Source organism: Hippopotamus amphibius, chromosome 1 (genome assembly GCF_030028045.1).
Source record: "Hippopotamus amphibius kiboko isolate mHipAmp2 chromosome 1, mHipAmp2.hap2, whole genome shotgun sequence".
NCBI classification, from domain to species: Eukaryota; Metazoa; Chordata; class Mammalia; order Artiodactyla; family Hippopotamidae; genus Hippopotamus; species Hippopotamus amphibius.
In genome coordinates, this window is record NC_080186.1 from 20,992,031 (window position 1) to 21,002,956 (window position 10,926).

Below are 10,926 nucleotides of genomic sequence, written 5' to 3' on the forward strand. Positions count from 1 at the left end.
GCATGCGTGTGCCATGAGTTTCTGGCTCTCCCCCCTCGGAAACAAGCACAGCCAGGTGAATCCCACTCCCCACCCCAACAAGCTAAGCCTGTGTGCTTACACTGTGAGTATCCCCCTCACACCCAAAGCAGGAACTGGGACGAACTTAGTCCCCTGTCCCAGGACCTAGTTGGGTAGGCATGGCCAAGGTGCGGTGGGAGGCTGCTTTCAGTCACCAAAGAAAGCCTTTCCACTCATCCTTCCAGCCATTCTGAGCCCAGCAGGGACCCACTGAGCAGGTGAGATGACTGGACCTACCCAGGTGACCTGGGACCTCCTCTGCAGCCTTGTTTTTTCCACCCTGGCTGGAACCATCAAAGCCAGCACTTCAGAGGCCACACATGAGGCCAAATATGTTAAGGACTTTGCAATCCCTGGATCAAAGAGGGTGGGTAAACAGTGGGCAGCGTCCAGGCCTATGACTGGCTGATGCCCTGAGGGAACACCCTGAGAGCTTGTGGCTGGTGGCTGGTACTCACTCCCAGAGAGCCAGGCATGGCCCCAGCTGGGTTTGGAAAGGAGAGTCCCTGTCCCTCTAGGGGCCTTGCTTAGAGAAAGCCAGAGTGTGCCCATCAGCACCAGGGCGTGAGGGAGGGAGCTGGAGGATTGAGGGGCCCTCTCCCAGCAGGGAGGTCAAACCAGGGCTCTGGCTCTGGGGGCCTTAGAAGCCCCCCAGTCCCAGCTGCCACTACTAGAGGGGCCTCCAGTCTAGACTCACCCTGCTTGTTCTCCACCTGCTTCCCGGGAAGGGGTGGGGAAGGGAGAGCAGAGCTGGGGTCAAGCAGCCCTGAGCACTGGAGGATGAGGCCAGGTCCACGGTTATTAGGACTCCAGGTAGGAAACACTGAAATATTTGCTCTTTAGCAAGAGACTTGCTGAGGCGATGCACATGAGCAAGTCACACATGTAGAAGGGCTCCTTGCACAGTCGCCAGGCTGCGCTGGTGTTGGGGGAAGGAGCATTCCCCGGCTACAGCCCAGGATTCAGACCCCGCCCTCCAAATGTCTGCTCCCACAATACAAGCCAGACTCAGGCTGGGGGAGGCAGCCCCAGATCCCACAGCCTGTGGAAGGTCCTCCTCCCAGGAGAAAGCATGGTACTAGGCTCAGTGTAGACAATCTTTATTGGCAGGTGTTAAGAGTGCAAAATAGTAACAAACCCAGAGGGATGGGAAGGGAAGTGGGGCATGGCTCTCCTCCCCCTTGTAAGAACCCTGTAACCAGACCAGAGGGGTGGGAGCACTTGACTGCGGCTACTTTGGACCCAGCACCCTCCGGAGAACAAGCTCCCAGGCAGAAGGGCTCCTTGCAACATGAGGGAAGGGAGCAGCACCCGGCAGGGATATGGGATGCACCCCACCCCAGGCTACCTGCTTCCTGCCCACTGCATGCCTCAACCGACAGCTGGGGGTAGGTGTGTTAGGGGACTGAGCTAAACCTGTCCCTTTCCAAACCTAGGTATCTGCCTCATGCCTCAGTTTCCTTCCTCCTAGTCAGTGGCCCAGCCCAACCCAGAGTGAGTAGTTCCCATAACACACCTATTTTAGCCACTGTGTGGGCTGCGGGCCCTCCGAGGCTGCCGGTTCCACTGTGGGCTGGCCCTAGCCAAAAAGACCCTTTCTAGGCCACAGAAATCAACCTGAGATGATGGGCATTGAGGCTACCATCCCAAACATTGTCTCCTGAAGGCAACTGACCCCCAAGACGAATTTCCCCTGCACCCCACAATCATGCTGGTCCACAAGTGTGGTGCAAATAACCAGAAGGTCCATTTGCCAAGAACCCCAGCTTGGCCTTCAGCCTACAGGGGCCTCACTCGGGGGTGGAGTCTGGTCTGTTCAGTCTGAGGCCCAACCCTGCAGCAGTGCTGGGCCACCTGGCACCGACTGCCTGTCTCTGATCATGTCTTCCGCACACTTCTGGAGGCCCCACTCCATCCGGAGAGGGCTCGTCCTTTCTGGCCAGGGTCTGAGTCAGTTACAAGGCAGCCAGGTGGGATAGGAGGCGTGGGCCCGGGCCAGCAGAGGCTGCACGGGGGTCACGTAGTAATTGACAGTGGCGGGCACGATCCCCTCGGGGACGGGGCAGTGCCACGCCAGGGCAGCCGCGGCCGCCGGGCCCTGCTCGGCCAGCGCCTGGAGCGCCAGCGCGGCGATGAGGTCCAGCGTCTGGCGGCGCTCGTGGCTCATAAGGCACACGGTGCTCTCGTTGACCACCCGGTGCAGCGTCACCAGGCAGGCGTAGCGGCGCGCCGAGTCGGCCCCGCTGAAGTGGGCCTCGAGGTAGCGCTCCAGCGTGCGCTGCTGCTCCGCCAGGTCCGGGAAGTCGATGAAGAAGCGGGAGCACATGTACCGCTGCAGGGCGCCCACGTCGGTGCTGGGCCGCGGCCGGAAGCCCCGCACCAGCAGGTGGCAGTACTTGAGGAGGCCGCCCCCGCGGATCTCTTCCGGGCTGCGGGTGGCGATGACGCGGTGCCGCAGGTGGTCCAGGGCCTCGGCGAAGTCCCCGTACAGGCTCTCGCCTGTGACTGTGGGGTGGAAGGCCTCGGACATGGGCGTGGAGGAGCACTGGCCAAAGAGCAGCAGGGAGTCCAGGAGGATCTGGAAGGAGTCTATGCTGAACTCAAATTGGCGCCGGACCGAATCCACGAACTTGAGCTCCACGTTCTTACCGCTCTTGTTGGACAAGGAGATGAGGCTCCAGCGGTCTGTGTCCGTGCACACTTTCACCAGCTTCTGCACATAAGCCTCCTTGAGTGTCAGGGCCGTGATCTTGGCCCGGCTGACGCCGGCCGGCAGGAAGTCCAGCAGGCAGGCCAGCACCACCTCTTTGGTCAGCTGGAAGGACGCCTCGCTGCGCAGGTCCACGCGGAACACCAGGTCCAGGTCTTTGTAGCCCAGGCCGCTCTCGGGGTGCAGCACGTGGCTGGCGGCGGAGCCATGCAGCCACACGCCGTGTACGCACAGTCCCTGCTCCTCCAGGCTGCTGCGGACGACCTGCAAAGGGGATGGCAGGAGGGAGAGGTATCAGCAACCTGGGCCTCCGGGCTGCGCTTTGGGCTGCCACCTAATAATCATGGTGATATCAACCGCTGTTGACCACTTATCGACTGCTGTGCCTTTGGAAAGTCATTTAACTCTGTAAGCCTCCATTTCCTAACCTAGAGAGTAGCCCATTTGGAGGAATGACTCAGAAAGAAAAGCAATGACAGCACATACGTGCATAGAATTTACTAAGTGCCAGGTCTGGATCTAAGCTCTTTATACATTAGGATATAAACTCGCGTAATTCTTACAGTAACTCTATGAGGTGCGTACTATTACTCCCAGATGGGGAAGTGGAAGCACAGCGGGGCCAAGTAACTTGCCCAAAGTCACACAGCTGGTGAATTCAGAGCTGGGAATTAAACACAGAGTTCATATCTTAACCACTATGCAATTCTGCCTCTCTAAAACTGCAAGTAAAACACTTAGTTTTGTGCCAGGCATGATGCAAACTGCTCAAATGTGTTGGGAATGTAATTGGCTGTGCACATGCATTACTACATTAACGCTCACAATAACCCTATGCTTGAGTATTATTATCCTAGTTTACAGATGGGGGACCTGAGGCACAGAGAAGTCATGTCCAAAGTCAGAGAATAGTCAGGCTGAGACTAGAACCCAGGTCAGTTGGCTTCTCAAGTCCGTGCATGCTCTTTTGACTATGACACACTCATTTATCTTTACAAGGACACAGTAAGGCAAATATTAGACTCATTTTACAGTTAAGGAAACGGGGGCTTATAGTGGTAAAACACTTAAGGCTCTGAGGGGAAGCCATTCAGAAATGCCAGGGCTGGAAGTTAAAACCCAGACTCTTTCTGTTCTTGGGTGAGGGGATGGGTCTAAGCCTCAGGAAGCCTCGTAAAGCCAAGTGGGAAGAATGTACCAGAACCCATCTGCTGACACAGGAACACAACAGGTAAACCTATATGTCATCTTGAACCTGTTCCTCTAGCCAGAGGCACCTCCCTGGGCCTAGGACCAGGGAGGGGAGGAGAGAGGAGCTGGGCCCGGACATTCAGTGTCCTCAGCAGCCCAGAGTGCTTCGCACACCGAAAGTGACCAGGCAGCATTCCTACCCTGAGCGATTCTGCAACCCCACCTTGCTGCCAAGTCAGCTCCGGGCCCAGCTGCTCTGCTGGCCTCCCAGGGAATTACTGCAAAGAATGCACCTAAGTGCTGAGGAGGCAAGCTGCAGTGGGGCAATCTGAGATGGGCAGCTCCCTCCAGGAAGCTTCCGGGAGGAGGACCCTGACTAGGGGAAGGCATTATCATGGCTATGGGAGGAGACATCTGGCCATCAGGGACCTGGCGGGCCAGGCAGCTGGGGCAGGGGAAGAGTAATGTTGGCTAGGCACCTACTGGGTGCCAGGCACTGGACCTGCTCACCAGAATATATGGGGGAATAGATCTTTATGATCTCCAAGTTATAGATGGGGAAAATGAGGAGTGAAAGGACCTGCCCAAGATCACCCAGAGGTGATCCAGGTATGGCTGACTCCAAAGTCTATCCTCTTTCTACCACATTACCAACCCAGGGTGCAGACGTAGCAGAGACCAGAAACTAAGGTTCTAACCTTCTCTTCCTTTCAAAGTTTCAAAGTGAGGGCAACCCTCCAATCACTGAAGCCCAGGGCCAGAGTAGCGAGGGAGCAAGAAGGTGCGGGTTGGGGAAGCCTTAGCTCGGCAGACAGGGGAGGCGGGAAGTAGGGGACCAGTTGTTGCAGTCCAGCCTGTGGGACTCCTAACCCACACTCTGGCAGCCAGCAGCTGTACCCATGTAGGCCAGGGGGAGAACTGGGCCAAAGACCTTGTCCCAAGGACCCTGGCGGACCTGCAGAGTAGAAAGGCCCCCTCCCTAAGTCCCATTAGAGCTGACTGAGCCTTACTCAGTGCCAGCTCCTGCTCCCAGGCTGATGCCCACCCCAGGGCATGGCACCTGGCCTGGTGAGTAGGTAGGAGTACCCTTGTTAAATCGCCTGCGTCAGGCCATGGGGCCGGCTGTGTCAGCCAGCCAGCGGCTGTTGTCTCTTTCCCAGGTGAGACCACAGCCAGCTTGGCAGGCAGTCTCCAGATACCGCCACACCCAAGGACTGCAGGGCAGCTTGGAGCCTCCTGAATCAGGCTTTCCAGCCATGGAGGGGGCAGTGGCTGCACCCTCCTTTCTCCTGTGCCAAGGCCCTCCCCCACGCCACTCTGCTCCCAGGCTGCTGCTGAGACCTGCAGGGGACCACGGGTGCTGTCGCCAGCAGGCTTACAAAACTTGAATCCAGAGTCACCTAATGCAGGCCCTCTGGCTGCAGCTGGAGAGGTCAGAGTCTAATCAATCCTCTGGACCCAGAGAGGGCAAAGGACTTGTTTAGGGTTACACAGCCAGTAAATGGCTGAACTTAATTAGAACCAGTTCTTCCAGAGCTATGAGCAGGGGACCTCCTACAGGAAAGTGGGCCCCTCTTGCCCAGGGACAAGCAAGAATAGCATCTCGAACTGCCCAGATTACTGCTGTAGGCAAACCTTGTGGGGGTAGAGAGGGAAAAAGGTTCCAATTCTTAAACCGTGGGACAACTCAGCACTGGTGAGAAGCTCAAAGTCAACAACCAGCACCCCCCCACCACACACACACACACACACACACACACACACACACACACACACACACATATCCCAACAGCTTGTGAAGCTGCCAGCTGCAGATTCCTGCCAGGAGATGGACTTTCTTCCCCGTGGAGGCAATTGTGCAGGCCAGGTGAAGACACCTGTTTCCTTTGGATTCTGGAACCAGAGGGGGGATTGGAGAGCAGTTCAACCCATCCCCATTGAACAAATAGGGACACTGGGCCCAGCAAAGGGAATTGACAACTGTCCAGGCCCTGAAGCCAGATGTCCACCCTCCAAGTCCAACTCTGAAGTCGCCACTTCCTCCTCCCCACCACAGCTGGCAGCTCCCTGTTCTGTGATATTTCTGACCCTAGCCTAGGAGACATTGTACTCTTATCACATTGTAGAGTCAGCTCCTGTTGATCTGCAGTCTTCCCCACCTGGCTGGAAGGCAGGGAGGCTGGGTCCCAGTCACATCTATGCCCCGCGTGTCCTGAAAAGGGCTTGGCACAGAGCAGGCACCAGGAAAGGCAGTTTGGACCATACTGATAGGGGCAGGGACTTCCCTTCCAGGGCACCCTATGTCCTTGCAGAGGTGAACTGCCACACTGAGCTCATGCCTGGGACAACTGTCCTTGAGATACAGCATTTGGGGTCCCAAGGTGGACCTGACTGTCAAGGGGAGAAAAGCCTCAATTGGTTTCCTAATTACCCCATGACAGCGGGGCAGCCAAGGAATGCCTCAGTGAGCACCACTGATGAGTCAGCCCTGGGGAATCTGCCCCCACTCCCTCCCATTCCATGGGAGGGAGGGAGAGGTAATCCCCCAGCAAACACTCCTCCCCCTCTGTGGAAGCTAAGGCAGAAGGAGCAGGGGGATGGTCTGCTTCACCTGGCTTCTACGGCTACCTCCCCAGAAAGAAAGTCCATCTGCTGGCAGGAATATGCAGGAATTGTGACTCGATTTTCTGGTTTCTTCTATCTGCTAAGACCTAGAAGTTGAGTCTTGGGAACTTGCGAAGAAGTGGGAAGACCTTGAACCTATGGTAACCGGCTCCTGGGAAGACCCAAGATTCTCTGGGTTTGATTTTCACCTCTAGGTAATCTTAGGCAGCTCACTGCCTCTCTTGGGGCCTCAGCTTCCCCAGCTATAAAATGCATACAATAGTTACCATATTCTGGTATTTCAGAGCACGACCGTGCCTGGGCTATACAGGTGAAAGAGCAACTTTAGGGTTGTTGAGGGTTGGGGAAAGGGAAGAGGGAGTCTGTGGAGGAGGGGAGGAGTTGCCAGTATTCTCTTCTGCTCCTCAGGAGAGAGATGGGGCTTGGAGCCAGGGACCTGGCCCTCATTTCCAGTCTTGGGGAGGGAGAGAAACACCTAAACTGGACACTTGATGTTGCCCTCCAGCATGCAGGCATCAGGTCTGGGCCTGGTGCTTAATCTCCTCCTGTCACAACCCCAGTTGAGAGGGAGGGAGTCCTTGCTGGAATTTCTTTCCCACCTAGCGAGGGGGCTCTTGAGCCGTGGGCTGTGGGAACACAGCACAGAGTCTGCTCCTAGAACCTTGAGAAAGAAGGGGTAGAGGGTGGGACCCGGGATGACAATGTAGAGAGGAAAAGAACTATTTTGGACTAAAGCATGCACATCTGCCACATTTACCCACACAGGGCTGCCTGGCATCTGCTGTCCTTGCAGGCCTGGCTGTTCTTCCTCTCCGGCCAGGTCCCTCCCTATTTCCCACCCCTCTCCCAGCCAGGGCCTAGGTGAATGGGCCGAGAGGAATCGGGGCTCCTCAAGGGGTGGGGGACTGGAAAGTCAAGTAGAGAGAGATTATGAGGTGCAGGGGGAGGAGGGTATGGACTGCCATCAGTGCCCTGTGATTTTGTTACAGCCTCTGTCCTTCTCTGAGCCTTGTTTTCCTAGCTGTCCAGCAAATCGAACAGATTCGGGAGCCTCCCAGCCAAGAGAGCCTCAGGATGGAGACCCCATATCCCCGCTCAGCCCCTCTCACCTGCACGATGTGCCGGGGCTGCACGCTCAGCGTGGGGAAGTTGCCGCGCCCATGAATGGGAATCGGCTCGCTCAGGAGCGCATCCAGCCGCTTCACCTGCGGCCAGCTCAGCCCACTCAGGTGCCGTCCGAGGGAGGCTGATGAGGCCTCCGGGTCGGGTCCGCTGCCTGCCGGGGCAGTCGTAGCCACCGCGGAGGCCGCAGCCGTAGTAGCCACCTGTGCAGCCGCCCGGTCCGGGCTCTCCGCTCCGCTCTCCGACGGCATCATTAGCCCGGCCCCGGGGCCCCGACGGCAGAAACCGGGGGGTGGTTAAGGGGAGGAGGGCAGGGAGAGCGGCTGGGCCGGGGCCAACGCGGAGGGCGCAGGGACCGGACGGCAGCGACGGCGAGGCAAACCCAGGGCACAGCTCCGACAGCAAAGACCAACCGACCCTAAAGCTGGTCGCCCGGGTTCCAGCAGCCTCTTATAGGCCGCGGGCGACACGCCCATTGGTCCCTGCAGCTTTCATACCGCGGGAATCGCCCCGCCTCTCGACGCGCCTGCCATTGGTCAGCAGAGCTTTGCACGTGAGTAACTGGTCTCCAGAAAGATTCCGATTGGCTGGAAGGCACGCCCCTGCCCCGCCCTCCTTCTCCGGCTGAATTCCCTCCTTTGGTCCTTAAAGAACTTCTGTTCTCCGTGATTGGCCGGGGTGGAAGGCTGGGCCTGGATTTAAAGGGACTGCGCCCTCCAGGGGCCGGCGTGAGGGAAGTGACCTGTGGAGTTTGTAGCGGAGTCGGACCACTAAGGTTTTTTTTTTTTTTTTTTCCTTTCCCCCGCTGGAAGGAATTTAGAAATCACCCGGCCTGGCCCTGGTCATCCGCTATTTTCAGAAGCCCAGAGAGATTGCGCCACTTGTTCAACTCCACCTAGTGCTTCTCCTGCTCCCCGGCAATCATCCAGATTTGAGGAAAGGTAACAAACTTGTATACGAAGGTAAATACTTTTTTTTTTTTTTCGGGGCTGAATATAAGTTCTTTATTTGTCTTAATATCCCTTAAATGCACAAACTTGAAACCCTAAACCCTCCCTCTCTATTTCTTTTGGACGTGGCCGTGGCTGGCAGAATTCTCCCTCTTGCCTGAGCTCCTAACCAAAATTATACCAGTTTCCTGTTTAAAACTCTCCAATTCTATGGGCTTCTGAGATGTTCCGCATCAGCCAGGGGATGGCTGGGGGCAGGGCGGGGGGTGGGCTCCCCAGCAAGTGAGCAATGCAGACACCAAATTGGGGGCCCCAAAGTGGCTGGCCCAGGGCCTGGGATGGATGGGGGAGGATACCAGCGCCCAGCAGGATAGGACAGCGGGCAGGCCAAAGGAGGGGCATGTTCTGGGACCTTCCTAAGGTAGATACTTTTTAAATGTACTCTCTTGTGTACATCACTGCCTGGCTAGCGTTCATGTTTTGATTTAGGGGTGAGGAAACCTGCTCAGAGAAGGGGCCTGACTCTTTCAAGGTCACACAGCAAGTGAGATGGGGCCCTGGTGCTGAATCTGAACTATGAAATCTGTGAGTCCATGCTTTTTCCACTACACTTGCACAGACCCAGGGCCTTCACGGGCCTGGAGGTTGGAAGGAAGCTGGAACTGGGGTGTTGAACTCTGGCAGGAGCTTCCTGGGCCGCTGGTGGAAGTCTTTCTCAGGTCCTGTGTGCCCTTGGGCAAGTTACTAAAGCTCTCTAAGCCAGTTTCCTCATCTTCTCCAGAGAAGGGGCTCAATAGTTTTTTAAAAATTTGATTTAATTATTTATCGTTGCCAAAACATTTTCGTATGTTCTATTGAAATAATATGTTTACATGTTTTTCTCTCCCACTTTAGAGAGCCTAGTGGGATGAAACATTATTACTGTCACTTTTAATCTTTTTTTCTTACTTTAAATATATGTGCTTGTGGCAAAATTTTAGAAACTGAGTCTGATTTGTCTCTGCAATGTTCTCTTTTACATCAAAAATCATTCTTCTAGCAATTAATTATTATTTAAAAATTTTATTTATTTATTTATTGGCTGCATTGGGTCTTCATTGTGGTGCATGGGCTTCTCAGTGTGGTGGCATCTCTTTTTGCAGAGCACAGGCTCTGGGCGCGTGTGGGCTTCAGTAGTTGTGGCACTTGGGCTCAGTAGTTGTGGCTTGAGGGCTCTAGTGTGCAGAATCAGTAGTTGTGGCGCATGGGCTTAGTTGCTCTGCAGCATGTGGGATCTACCCAACCCAGGGATCGAACCTGTGTCCCCTGCACTGGCAGGCAGATTCTTAACCACTGCACCACCAGGGAAGTCCCTCTAACAATTAATTAAATATCATTCTCCTAACACCCCCATTCTGTAAGCTAGGCTGGGCAAGGAGCAATGTGTCTAATGTACAGACAGAGAAACCAAGACCTAGAAATGATAAACTACATTCCAAGGTCACCAGGTTGCCTTAAACAGACCTAGGAGTAGATCCTAGGAGGCTAACTCTCAGACTAGAGCAGCTGTTTCCTCTATCTGGAGGCCAGCCCAAGCAAGATCTTGTCCTTATCCTCTCCCTCCATCTTGTCTGGGGTTAGGGACTTCCTCTGGCCCCCAGGGTGGGGACCTGCTATTTGCTCCATTGCTTGGCTTTGTGACTTCGAGCAAGTTTCTTGCACTGTCCTCAGTGCAGTTGCTTGCTATTTTGTTTTACCTTCTCTTGAAAGATAAGAAATAGATAAGAAACCTTATCTATTCTACCGAACCTAGAGTCTCCAAACCCTTGAACTACCACTTCCATGCTCCAGCAGAGGAAGGAATAGAAAGGAAACTTAACATTTACTGGATAACCTACTATGCACCAGATACCTTATATACATGACCTCTAATTCCTAAAGATACATCTCAAGATGTGGCATCATTATCCTCAACTTACAGATGAAGAGCATAAGGTTTAGAGAGGTCAAGTGAAATGCCTAAGGTCATATAACTACTAATTGGTAGTGTGAGACTTGAACCCAGGTCTCCTGACTGCAGAGCCCTATTTCCCAACTGCTCTTCTTAGACAGGTTGGCACAGGTCACAGAGTCATGCTTGGCATAGCCCTGGTACCACCTACAAGATACATTCATCCATTCATTTATTCATTTATCAACTAAAATAGACATACTAAGCACCTACTGTGTACCAGATGGTGGGCTAGGCCCTGGGATATGATAGGCAAGGTCCCTGCCCTTCTCAAACCG

The 10,926-nt window shown here is 54.9% G+C and overlaps 1 protein-coding gene across 1 annotated transcript; it reads right to left on the bottom strand.

Annotated features, from left to right (window-relative positions):
* Positions 1-1,144: 1,144 nt before the first annotated feature.
* TENT5B (terminal nucleotidyltransferase 5B) lies at positions 1,145-8,131 on the bottom strand. Its single transcript, XM_057701531.1, has 2 exons — positions 7,696-8,131; positions 1,145-3,034 (listed from the first exon to the last, which is right to left on the bottom strand). The coding sequence occupies exons 1-2, from the start codon at positions 7,960-7,962 to the stop codon at positions 2,012-2,014; spliced, it is 1,290 nt and encodes a 429-aa protein (XP_057557514.1). The 5' UTR covers positions 7,963-8,131; the 3' UTR covers positions 1,145-2,011.
* Positions 8,132-10,926: the final 2,795 nt, after the last annotated feature.